Here is a 13,648-nt window from a genome sequence, read left to right as displayed (position 1 = left end):
TGAATATTCTAGAAAGACGTGAAGAGCAGTTTTAAGTGTTTGGATGCTGCAATGCAACGACGGCTCCAGGAATGTGTATAATTAATGTCAATGTGCCACAAATAAGTTAGAAACTCAGAGTTTTAAGATCAGAAAGTTGTATAATAATTCCAATAATGTTGCTTTAAGGTATTTTCAGGCACAACTGAAGTAAAATTTATTTTCTATTGCCATTTAAGATCCTGAAGATGGACTAAAGTTAATATCTGAAGAGTTTTAATAATTTAACAATCATCTCCTGTATATTTATCATTTGTTGGTCATTTTAAGTGGTTAGTGTTTCATTTGAATGAACTTTGGAGGGAGAAGGATGTAGAAATGGAAAAAACTCCTGAATAAAATAAACTGATTATCAAATTATTTTAAAAATATGATGAAAATCATAAAGGGGATTTGTTTTAAATAATAAACATTTGGGTAAAATCACGACAGCAGAGTCTAGTTCTGCTTTCTAACCAATGATTCTTACACCTCACGTTTGGTATAAATCAAACCGGGAAAACATCGGATCTGTTTAATATTTACAGATATCTCTGATGAGTAAGTTTGTTAAACATCAGTGTGGTTTGATGCTTTTTGAACGTCAGACGGATGGAGTTTTCCATCGACACGCTGCTGCCGTGTGCGCCGTTACATGTTCAGGAAATGAGAATGTTTCTGATGAATGATGAGTGTCGAAAGCCAAATGGTGTGTCTCCTTCCCTTTAAAGCCAACACCGCTAAGCAGAGCCACGGGGCAGGACGAGGCAAAGAGGGGGGAGGGTTGGCAGGCAGGCAGGTGGACCGGTGGCCGGCCTCGCCCCCCCTCCCCCTCCACCCCCATCCCAAAGCAGCAACCAACCAGACACAAAGGAGGCGGCGAGCGACAACACCAACAGTACTATGATTGGCTCTGATGGGTCTCAATCTGCAGCAAAAGAAGTGGTGGCGTGATTATCGATTGCTTTTTTCTGATCGCTAGTGCTGATCGGAGGGGGGTGGGGGTGGGGGGTGGGGGGGTTGATCAGAGTAGATTGAGGAGATTAAATAAATAAATAAATATAATTGTGGAAGAGAAAAGGTGTTTTACAGAATGAACACAAAAAGTACAAAACAAAAAGTTTGATTGGTTAAAAGACGGCGGGGGGGGGAGATTTCCACATGTAAAAAAAAAACAAAACAAAAAAAAAAACAAACAATAGATGGATGAAGGGACAAACGACAAAAACCTTGAAGAAACATTTAAAACAGGAGAAATAGACGAAAGTGAAACGTAGGAAGACCCCTCGGAGCAGGTAGGAAATGAAGAGATGAGTGGATGAGAGGGAGGGGCGGGAGCTGTGGAGGGCGCCATGGCGAGCGCCGTGGCGAGCCTGACTCCGCTCTCCTCTCTCCGGCTCTACCTTTAAAGCCTCCTGGGGGGATGGAGCTGGGTTTGGCAGGAAGGGGGGGGCCTGTACTGTTGGAGTTGTTGACTGGCGGCTGGAACGAGCCAGACAGGAAGATGCCGTCAGAAAGAGGGCGGGGCTTGCGCGCAGTGGGCGGCGGCTGAGGCTTGTTGTGATTGGGCGAAACGGAAGCTGGGAGGTCGCCGTACGACTTCCGGGTCGCCGACTGCTTCACCTGACCTGACTCGCCACCGCCACCGCCACTCCCCACTTTGCTGGCTTCCTTGCCTTCCTCATCGTCTTCCTCATCGCCCGCGTAGGAGACAAACTTGGCGGTGTAGAGCGTGTCGGGGGAGACGACCTGCGTTTTGAGGTAGGAAGCGTTTCTCTGTGGGGGGGGTGGGGGGGTGTTAGTAGGGTTGTGGGGGGCAGGGGGTTGGTAATCCCGGGGCAGCGGGGGCCGATACAGACCGGCCGGCTCGTCAGGCGTTAGCAGCTTTCTCTCCGCCTCCTCATGCTGCCGCCGCCGCTCGGCCTCCAGGCGAGTGTAGTACTCCTCCTCCTGTCTCCTCTGGGGGAGGGACAACCTGTTAGAACGCTCCACTCTCATTGGCTCGCACCCACACTGGACACTAACTGGCTAATCAGCTACAGACACACTGGGGGGGGGGGAGACGAGACGACTATCCAGCTTCACTACAGCAGGACCACCGACCGGTCCAAGACTCACCAAACCTTAACCTGAGACCTAAAACCCAAAACCTGAGTCAGCAGGTAGACAGGGTCTACATCTGGTCCTGGATCAGGTCTACAAACATGTCAGATCTGAAGGACTCTGGTCCTGGATCAGGTCTACAAACATGACACATCTGAAGGACTCTGGTCCTGGATCAGGTCTACAAACATGTCAGATCTGAAGGACTCTGGTCCTGGATCAGGTCTACAAACATGACACATCTGAAGGACTCTGGTCCTGGATCAGGTCTACAAACGAGACGGATCGGAGGGATTCTGGATCAGGGGCTTCATTTAGAAAAGCAAACGAACAAATTCTATTTTAAATGAACGTTTTGTGTTTTAATCGTCGTTTATTCTGATCAACCGAAGTTTGTGTTCAAACACAAATGATGTTCAACACTTAGTGTTCATGCTAATCAATGATAAATGTCAGAAATACAGAGTTAAATAAACTAAATCGCTGCTGATTTTATTTCGTTTCCATCGATTGTTGCGCTCAGGATTCTGTTTTAAAAGTGTTTTATAAATAAAGTTGGGTTGAACTAGATTCAAAGCTTTATTTCAAAACATGTTTTTTCATTTACAAAATTTACAATCTAAACATTTAACTTAATTTCATATTTTAAAGAAGACTTGATATTTACATAGACTATCAATTAAAAACTTTTTTTTCTAAAAACCAAGTAATATTGATTTTGATGATTAACTCACTAAATCTGCATGAGATGAAATCTAGAAATGAGGATTTAAAGGGCAAAAGCACATTTTACTGAATCATCTGCAGAATTAAAATCAAATATTTTATTTTGTTCAGACTTTTCTTGCATTATTTCACAAATAAAATTTACTTATGAATCAGTCTAGATTTCATCTCATGCAGATTTAGTGAGTTAATCATCAAAATCAATATTACTTGGTTTTTAGAAAAAAAAATGTTTTTAATTGATAGTCTATGTAAATATCAAGTCTCACTAAATCTGCATGAGATGAAATCTAGAAATGAGGATTTAAAGGGCAAAAGCACATTTTACTGAATCATCTGCAGAATTAAAATCAAATATTTTATTTTGTTCAGACTTTTCTGGCATTATTTCACAAATAAAATTTACTTATGAATCAGTCGGAATCTTCTTAGTTTGTGAATTTACTAAATTTAATTTAATCTGCTGCGCTTGTTGCAATCTGATCAAACTGAAAAAACGAAAAATTATATTTCTTAGGGAAAAAAATTAAAATTTAAAAAAAAAAAAACATTTAAAAAAATAATAAAATTGTCAATATTTGTGAACAAAACAATATGCTAATTTGCACAGAAAAAGCTGCGAAAATCTAACGAATCAATTTCCCACTAATAACTGATGATCAAGAGACCGAAACTGAAGCGTCGTTTGGTCATTTAATGCATCATATTGTTTAATACTCGTATATTTTTACTTTTGCAAAGAAACATCACGCTAACGTTTTCTTAATTTTTCTTTTTTTCTGCCTTTTAATATGAAGATCATTTTATTTTGTTTACATTCTATAACTAAACACATCTAGAAGGAAATAAATCCAAGATCAGATTCCCAGATGAAGCCCCTCAGCTGGACTTCAGCCAACTTGCTTCCTGTCTCCTAAACTGAACACAGAAAAACTGCACCAGATCTTCCATCTTTATAAAACTACCAAATTAAAACATGATTTTTTAAAAAATAAGTAAATAAAACAACTGCTTATGATCCAACCTGACAAAACACCGGAGGACTAAAACTTCCTAAAAGCCAGACTGTGTTTAAAAGTCGACACTAGACCGGACTCTGACTGCATCGCAGACCACCATGCCGTCCACCGCCTCCCCTTCCCTCGTCGCCGAGGTTACATATGTGCTCTAGCCTACATGTGCCTGGATCTCTGTGTGGTCTGAAGTTTGTGTCTTTAGGTTTCCAGCGGCTGAAGTCTGGCGTCCTACGCCTCAGGAAAACGGCCTGCGATGGAGCTGCGCTGCTGGGTGTGTTTTCAGAGCCCAACCAGCCGCTACACATCACATGTTCTCAATGATTGTCTTCAGATTTCTGCTCCGTTTCATGTGGTGTTGGTCTGTCGGGGGGGAGGAACGAGAGCTGAGCCCGCCAGCGGACAGCGTCCCAAAGATTCAACCAGTGGATCTAAAGAAACTGGGAGGGATTAGTGGGTGTGTGGTCTCACAATGAGGCTGGGTTTCTGAGTGTGTGTAACATGGATGGGTAAAGGCGGAAATGAGGCGGGCAGGTATTGGCTCTTCGCATGTGTGTGAAGTGAATGTAAAGCATGTGGATTTGAGGTTGAGGGGGGGGAAGGAGGACTGGGAGGGTGGGCAGCATTCCCTAAAAACATGGTTTCTGAACGATGCTTGATGGGATGATAAATAAATAAAATAAACACCTTAAAAATCACAACTGCTTTCCCAAAAAAACTGAAACAACAGAAACGTCCTGACACACACCGTAACCAACAACATGATGGGAGACCCATGCTTTGGGTGGGTGGGGGGGGGGGGGGGGCACGTAACATGACAACACCACATCACAGGGGTGGGGGGGTGAAGACATGCAACTATACATAATAATAAACATCATAATGGACCTTTCTTCATTAAAATTCATCTTGAATAACTTAAACACAGAAAAAAACGTCTCTTTTGGCTTTTTTTCCTGCTTAAACAGCAGTCAGGTCTTCGTTTCGCCAACCAGTGGTCTGCAGCTGACAGCGCCAGAATGATGGCGTCATGGCAACACAAACAGGAAAACTAAGGATGTCTGACTAAAACATGTAAAACAGAGGTGAGTAAAAAAACCACAGCAAACCACTGGTCGGCTAAAAACACCGTCAGGCTAAACAAAACACACATTTTACAGCTGCGTTCACATCGGCCAAATAAACCAAAACACACTTCTGCACGATAAATGGAAATGTATTGATATTAAGACGTTCCCAGTATCATTACAGCAAAACTGTTTTATCCAATAACTGGTGCATTAATGAGGGCTGCATTCCAATGAGAGGAATTTCTCAGCTTTACAACAGAAATGGAATGCAGCCCTTGTTAATACACCTGAGCTGACTTTTATACGATGTCGTCACAATGTTTTCTTATTACTATGCAGCTTAGACTGAACATTTATCATGATAAAAACAAGGTTGATGCTTTGCAACAGAGTTAGGCTGCTTCATTTGCTGCACACTCAACTGTTAAACAGAAAAAATCTCCACTTTGACTAAATAAACATCTAAAAAAAAACAAAAGTAAATATAAAAAACTTCAAAATCTGTCTTGAAAATAAAACTACATCAGAGATTTGTTTTTAAACTAAACTGAAGGTGGATTTTCTGGGTTATTGTGCAAAAATATAATAAAAATCTTACCATAAAAAATAATTTATTCTAAATGAAATTAAATCCTAAGTGTGCAACAAGTGAAGGTTTCTGAAGAGTTTGTGAAGCTGCTGCGTCTTCAGGGGTTAAACCACTGTCAGATTCCTGTTTTAACACACGAATAAATGATATTGGACTTTATTTTCTTTATCAGGGGTTCATTTTAATCTTTACAGTTTAAATTTCCAAATCCCTGGTTGTAAAACATTGTGGTAAAAATGTGTTAATTCTGAATCTGAGACAGAATAAAAAGTTTGAAACCCAAATTAATTATATGTTAGGAGAATAATATTGGATCTCGCAGATGAACGGCTCAGATTGGAGACAAATCCGAGTTTATTCGGAGAAGTGTGTCACTGCATCGACGTGTTACAGACATGGTGCGAAAAGTTCGCGTCCCGAGCCGAATCTGACTGATTATGTGGGAAATGTCGCGTTCTGAGATGTTTGGTAAATCAGACGTTGGTCTAACCCCAGGAATAGTTTCCTCAGTCTTCTACGATGATGTGCAGCAGCTGACTCGGTAAGAAAACAATAAAACATCCTAAATAATTAATAATCTAAACAACTTCTAAGCTGCGACAGTTTCAGACAGACAAACCGACCTTCTCCTCCGCCTCTCGTCTGGCTCTCTCCTCCTCCCTCCACCTCCTCTCCTCCTCCTGCTGCTTCGCTCTTTCCTCCGCCTCCCGCTTCCGAATTTCCTCCAGCTGCTGCTTGCGCCGTCGCTCTTCGTCCTGCAACTGATCGCACGCACACACACGCACGCACGCACACACACCACGACATGCCGGACGGCATACACGCAAACAAGGGAATAATCAGTACAACAACAACCAGTCGCTCAAACCACCTGAGAACATCAGCGTTGGCTCGGTTTTATCGGCTTGGCGCTAACGTGTCGCAACATGTTGTGCGGCAGTTCGGATTAGTCTAACGGGACTGCTCCTGAGGGGAGGAACAGTGTGCACTGCAAACACACAGCACAGGCCCAAAAACATGCAAACAACAACATGCACCAGGAACAGCAGCCACAACAGAAGAAACGGTAAAAGACAACCCCTCCACCGGCTACTCAAGGTCGATTTCTTTTTGTTAAAGATCCCACTGGGCTGGAAGTGTACCTACAGTACGTTACTTTCCTAAAACCATCACACAGCCAAGCAAATCGAAACAAAAACATTTCTGTGAGCTGAATGGTTAAAGGGCGAGTTCAAACAAATCAGAAAAAGCACAATTTTAATGTTTAAATCTCAGGGAAGGATGATGCTTTGCAACCGGACTCCCATTAAATTAAATTAAAAAAAAACAAAAAAACGGTTCTGATCCGATTGGTCAGCCCGAACAGGCTCCGCCCACCATTCTGCATCAGCTCTTCCTGCATGCAAATAATATAAATTAAAATATCCACTTAAAATTAGTTCTTATGGCACCTTTAATATTTTTTTTTTTTTTTACATATTTTATTAGTGCATTTTAATATTAAATATTTTTATATAAAATACTTTTATTAATCTATTTTATTTTACATTATTTCAATTAGTTCATTTATGAGAATTTTTTTTTTTTAAATCAATATTAACTGAGCAGTAACGACTTCATTACTTTTTACCTATTTATTAAAATTTTTATCTTTGCTATTTAAAAGGTTGCTTTACTATTTATACTCTAAATGTCACGTAGCTTTTAATAAACTGGAAATTCCTAGTAGAATAAAACAAGATGTACCTCTCAGACGTCGGACAGAAAGTGAGAAAAAGTGCATTTCTGTGATTTGGTTGAACAAACCCTTTAAAGAAACAACACAGGCTCAGCTGGTTACACACAAATAGATGGATGGGCAGACAGACAGATGGATGGATGGGTTTACGGACACCACAACATGGTGATGCCTCGGCTCGCAGGACTTTCATGCATGGATCTCCTGTGTGATGCATCCAGCCATGCAGGTACCACCTCCATATTCACTCAAAACATGGCTGATGAGACTCGCGTCACCCTCGGTTCTGCAGCAAGACGAACTTTTTAAAAAAAATTTATTTAAAGATCAGTCAGAAAAGGTTCCCTCGCCGTCCCCCTGCAGCTGTTTTGAGTGGACAAAGAGATGGACAGCTTTCCCCACGCCAAGCCCCCCCCCCCCCCCCAGGACAGCCTCTCTTTAGTTCAGTCTAACTCCAACCCCAAAATGACACAACATTAGTCCTGATGGGTGAGGGGGGGGGGGGGGGGGACAGAGAGGTAACGAGGGCAGGTGGGCAACCCACACAGAAAACAGGAGGTGATGTAAGGGCAGGGACAGGAAACTGGTCATTAACAGGAAGAACATACCAAGTCTAGCACAGAGATAGCTGGGACAGCAGTCTGTTGCTGAAGAAGAAGAAAAGAATCGAGAGTGAGAGGGGGGGAGGGCAGATGGGGGAGGAGGGAAGGAAAAGGAGAATACCCAAAGGCTGGAAAAGGAGGATGTGAAGGAGATCCAACTTAATTAGAAAATAAAAGGAGGTAGAAGCTGAGGAGTAGAGCAGAAGTAAAATAAGGGGGGGGGGGGGGACATACAGTAAAGTGAAAACATTACTGAGGTTTGGTTCTTTTGACACGGTGCCGATTAGTGGCTGCTAAAAACCTCCGTCTACTAATCCAGATCTCCTGCATGTCTGCCAGCGAGCGGCTTGGTTTAACGCTGGCTTCACCTCCTCGCTCACGTCGACCCAACAGGAAGCTCTGACCACCAGAAGCTGATGGGTTTTTAGGTGTTTGGGTCTGACGTGGCGGGGGTCATGGTGGTTCCTGTCCCCCGACGCTCACTAACCTTATTCCCATTTTAACCAGCAGGAAATATGCAGATTATTATTATTATTATTAATGGCTGAATAAATAATTCTGTATCGCTGGGGGCAAGGCGCCTGATACGGATGCTGTTCATCTGAAACTACGCTGCTGTTCAAGTCTCAGGTAGATCAGAAGAACTTTCAGCATGTTTTTACTGTCAGCTGCATGTATTCAGCCCAAACTGTTCTGCCGAGTTGCAGCTGAATGTCTGAGAAGCAGCTGGAAGCTGAGGTGAGTGATGAAGAGCAGATCGGCAACATGGCACCTTCTTACAGGGTTGCACTCAGGTTTCAACTTTTAATTTGTGCTTTTGAACAAACTAATTTGATACAAAACAGGATTTATTCATTTATTTACTTATTTGATTGTCACTTCTTTGCAGTTTAAACAATCCATTTTCTTTTCTACTTAAAAAAAAAAAGTTTGAATAATACTATTAATCATAATAATAATGAATGTTTGAATAGTTAAAATGTTTGGGTTTTTTTTGGTCACAAAAAGCACGTTCTAGCCTAAAATGACAGTATGACCACACCTGTCCATGTCTGTGAATAGAGATTGATCCATATGCTAATCTGAGCCATCAGCAGGAGATAAGTTCTTTTCTTGAGCTTGTTGTTTACTAAAGTTTCTTCTGTCCAGGTGGCAGAAGCCGGTTACTTTTTACGTAATGAGACACCTCGTCCAAGGTGGTGTCCATGTCTGTATATACTCCATGTAAAATATAGATTTTTGTACTTTCTCTCCACATCAACAAACTGTTGAGCTTGAACTTAAGTGGAAACGACAAACTTTCTCTTTGTAGTGTTGATAACTAACATTGCTGTCTTGTTAAACATAAAAAACATCTTACGTGCAAATTCTAAAGCTTAAAAACTGCAGGAATGAACTCTGAGACGACTGAGAAATAAAGGGAAAGAAAACAAAGTACTCGACCAAAGTCCCATCTGAAATGACCTCCAATCGGAGTTATTTTTGTCTCCTGAATATATAGTTTAACCCTGAGTCTACCTGGTTAAATGTGGTGTAACATTATAAATTCCACCCATGATTTTTCCACAGCAACAGGTCAAAATCTCTCTTATGAAACATTCTGGTAATCCCTGACGGGGCCTTCATCGTACATCAGGGGATTCCAGCTGGTCCTCGAGGGCCACAATCCTGCAGGGTTTCCATGTATCCCTGCTCCAACACACCTGACTCAAATGAATCAGTCACTGTGCAGTTCTTTGGCTGTTTGGATCCATTTAATGTAAAGCAGATGTGTTGGCAGAGAGGAAACATGGAAAACCCGCAGGAGCCTCAACAACTCCTGTCGTACATCGTGTCAAATCCAGGTGATGACCAGTTTAAAAGTTTACAAGACTAGCTGATAAACAACCCAGGAAGAGGAGGAAAAGCTGATGAGAAGAAAGAAAAAAATCAACAGGAAGCCTCTAACCCCGACATATTTTCTGTCTGAGCAGCTTTCATGACACGGCTGCTTTCCTGCCCCGACCCTCCCATCAGCCAATCAAATTTAAGCAGCTCAGCACAGCAAAGCGATGACAGAAGCATGTTGCAGATGCACATTGTGGGACATTCACAGAAGAATCCATTTCCCCTTCTAAGAGGCAGTTCTGTTTCCCCCCCATCAGCCTGATTTCCTGCAGCTCGCCCTTCCTCGCACGCTCAGCGGCTCGTTTGTTTCTGGACGGGGAGCTGATGGGTAACATCGCTTGAAAAAACAGAAATCAGAAAGTTTTATTTCTGCCAAAGCAGCAAGCGCACACCAAGAGGTCGATTCCTCCATTTAAAGAAGAAAAAGAAAAAAACCTTCCTCCAACACATCCGTGGTGTATAAACCCCTCCTCCCTCCGCCACAACCACCCGTCTCACCCTGGCTCGCTTCTCAGCCTCCAGTCTCTGCATGATCAGCATGGTGTCCACGTCCTCGTCGTCCTCGTCATCGTCGTCCTCGTCGCTCTGCTTGGACTCCTGCAGGCGTTTCTGGAACTGCCACTCCAGCATCAGCTTCCTGAGGCGGTCGCTTTCCTCCGCCGTCCGCTCCGGCTTGGCCTGAGGAGGACGATATCTTCATGACGGGACCGCGCTGCACTAATCAGTAAATTCTTTACTCGTATGATGGATCGCATGTTGATCCCACTTTGATTCCCCGTTCCCTCGCTGGGGAAGTTTGTTACCTGGAGCTCCTGGATCTCCTTGTCCAGCAGATCAACGATGTGAAGCTGCTGCTGCTTCTCGGCCTTCTCGCGGGCGTCTCTCTTCCAGGGGTCTGGAGACAAACTGTCGCTGGTCGTTAGCTGGTCGTTGCTGATGGTGATGTACTGCAGGTCTCGCCTTTCGATGGTGCGCGGCTGCTGCTGCGGAAGCAGCTCCCTGATCACCGTGTCCATGCCTGCAGGTTGATTACGTTTTATTATCTATATATCCATATGTAGTTATTTGTAAAGCACCTTTCATGTACAAGACAATTCCGAGTACATCTACATGTATGTCTATGTAGGTGCCGATGAAAGTGCTGCAGAACTTTTACAAGAAAATGTTGAATGTAGATAAAAGTAAATCTATTTGCACAGGTTGGAGGTGATTGTTTAGCACAGGGGTAGGCAACTCCGGTCCTCGAGTGCCTCAGTCCTGCAAATGTTAGGAGTTTCCCTGCTGCAACACACCTGGCACACATCAGACCTAATCAGCAGACTTGTGGAGAGCTTGACATCAAACTCTGTACAAGTCTGCTAACTAGCCATTGATTTGAATCAGGTGTGTTGCAGCAGGGAAACTCCTAACATTTGCAGGACTGGGGCACTGGAGGACCGGAGTTGCAGACCCCGGGTTTAGCAGGTGTTTTCCCTGGTAACAGCTGATCAGATGTTAGTTCCCTCCATGTTAAGTAGGAATGTAGCTAGGAAACTCATACTGCTGACTCGGCATCTTTTAGCAAATAAATAAATAGCAAATAAATTTTCACCGTTTTTGTCGTATTTGTTTGATTGTTTCGCATTAAAAGGTGCAGTGTTTAAGAATTACTGACACCTGGTGGTGAAGTCGGGTACTGCAATGACTGGATCCAGTGACTGCTTCACTATTTCAACATGTGCATGCATCTCTTCTTCTTCTATGGTCCTTTTAAGGTGTTACTTAACACAAACAGGGCTCCCAGTGCTATACTGGTTTGTTAGAGATGGGTCTTACATTGTGTGTAAACTGAGATTCTCAGCTTTCAGACAGACTTGGATGAAAGTTTTGGAAACAGAACACAGACAAGCATGAGGTGCAGAAACATAAACTTCCCGTGGTCACAAAGTTGCTTCATGTTTCACTAAGTTTCAGTCAGAGTGACATAAAATCTGAGAACCTGGAGGGTTGGAGATGCTGGCAGGGGCCGGTACCGCTGACCGCGGCAGGCTGGCCAGTTTCTCTGGTCTGGATGGGGGAGGCTGAGGCTGTGGGGGGAGGTAGGGCTGGGGTGGGACCACAGAGGCCAGAGGCGGCTGGTGATGTGGCGGCGGCATGGCTCCACCGTTGTTGTGGGGTTGGACGGGCATGACGGGGTTGGCCCGGATCTGCCCCAACTTCCGCTCCTGCTCCCTTCTCTTCCTCTCTCTGGAATGTTTCCATCGTCACACAGAGTCAGCTTTTAGACTCCCTTCGCAGACGAGCGATTTAAAACTTATACATAAAACAGGAAAAAAACCCCACCTTTCTTCCTCCAGCCGAGCTTTCTCCTTCTCATACCAACGCTGCTGCTCCTCTCGCTTCTTGCGATCAGCCGCCTGCTGGGCCGTTAGCGAGGAGATGGCAGAAGGAGGCGGCGGCAGCGGCAGCTCGGGCTGGGCGTCGTAGGGGTCGTAGGCGTCGGGATAAGGAGCAGGAGGCGGCGGTGGAGGAGGGGGCAGGTCGGAGCGGGACGGCGGCTGTGCCGAATGTGGCGGGACAGCGTGAGGCGTGTTGGGAGTCTTCCACCGGCCCGGTCCCGTCTTCTGGTTCTTGTTTGAAGACAACGAGGAGGCTGAGAAGTTGAGGTGCTCCTGGCTTGATGTCGACGACTCCAGTGAAGAGGAGACCTGTGGCTGTGGCGTCCAGTGATCAGGGACTCCAACGCCTGCAGACATAAACAGATCACATGATCACACATACAAATCTCTATAATCCCACATGCCACACACGGCTTCTCTCGTGCAGCTTCTGGCCATTTGCAACCATAGACTGTTTATAAAGAGATGGACGGAGCCTCCGTGACGTCACCCGTAGGTTTCTGAAGAGCTGAATTGAAGCTTGGTAGGCCGTTCCTACCATCGCCATCTTGGCAGGGGCATGCATGCCGTCTCCCCCGGAAAATACAAATATGAGCAAAGAGGTGGAGCTGTGAGCGTCATGGTGGATGATTGACATCGAGCGAACTGTAGCTAAGAGCTAACCGAGCTAACCCGGAGCTGACAGGAGCTAACCAGCTAACGGAGGTAAGTGGGCTAAAGCTACGTCACGTTGTTAACCGGCTAAAAACCGCAGTTCTACGTTTTTCTTGAAGCGGGAAATTGGCTACCTGTCAATCAAAAGGACACGCCCCTAAATATGCCACATTTTGAGATTAAACTACTTTTAAACGGGCGAGTTAGAAAAAAAATTCACTCCCCCCACAGCTGTCATGAAGGTAAACCTGACCTATTAAACTGAAAATAGACTTCTGAACCAGGCTGTTTATTTCTGCTGTGAAGTTGGTCTTTTTAACATGGGAGTCTATGGGGATTTGCTCTGTTTTGCAGCCCCTAGCGGATGAAGGGGGAACTGCAGTTTTATGCACTTTCGCATAGGCTTCACTTTTAACCGCCTGAGGGTCCGTCCGTCTTTCATATACGGTCTCTGGTTGCATCGCATCTAGTTGCATAATTTGACCTAAAATGATGAAATGTTTCCCAGACTGACTTGATCCGACGTTCCTGTGGAAGTAACACTGCGTTCACCTCAGGCTGACATCACTTACGTTGACACCCAACCTCCACACAACCCAGTTTCCTGATGCAGAACGACAGCTGTTTGAAGGCTACAGCCAGAAATGGTGTTTCTCTCCTCCAGTTCTGGGTTTTTACAGCAGAGCCGGTGAGTTTCTCTTTATATCGATGTATGATTATTTCATAGGAGTTTTTGTGGACATGTACATTTTTGGCAACAAAGGTCACTAGACAGGAACAGATGTAAAACTACATAAAAATATAATAATATTCAAAATAATATACAATATTATGATTATTATTTTTATTATTATTATTATTATTATTATT

The 13,648-nt window shown here is 43.9% G+C and overlaps 1 protein-coding gene across 6 annotated transcripts in view; it reads right to left on the bottom strand.

Moving 5' to 3' along the window:
- The window catches only part of afdna (afadin, adherens junction formation factor a), a 126,873-nt gene that overhangs the window by 7,532 nt on the left and 105,693 nt on the right, over positions 1-13,648 (bottom strand). For 2 of the 6 annotated variants that reach the window (XM_079255462.1, XM_079255463.1), the window contains exons 30-36: positions 12,069-12,471; positions 11,725-11,972; positions 10,550-10,764; positions 10,245-10,424; positions 7,866-7,904; positions 6,143-6,280; positions 1,647-1,977 (exon numbers count right to left, since the gene is read on the bottom strand). In XM_079255462.1, coding sequence (XP_079111588.1) covers positions 1,647-1,977; positions 6,143-6,280; positions 7,866-7,904; positions 10,245-10,424; positions 10,550-10,764; positions 11,725-11,972; positions 12,069-12,471 — 1,554 coding nt within the window. The remainder of the gene's footprint in view (positions 1-1,646; positions 1,978-6,142; positions 6,281-7,865; positions 7,905-10,244; positions 10,425-10,549; positions 10,765-11,724; positions 11,973-12,068; positions 12,472-13,648) is intronic. The other 4 variants (XM_079255464.1, XM_079255466.1, XR_013771631.1 and 1 more) reach the window with 3 other exon arrangements.

The sequence above is a fragment of the Telmatherina bonti genome (genome assembly GCF_933228915.1).
Source record: "Telmatherina bonti genome assembly, chromosome: 16".
NCBI lineage: Eukaryota > Metazoa > Chordata > Actinopteri > Atheriniformes > Telmatherinidae > Telmatherina > Telmatherina bonti.
This window is presented reverse-complemented; position numbering and strand designations above follow the sequence as displayed.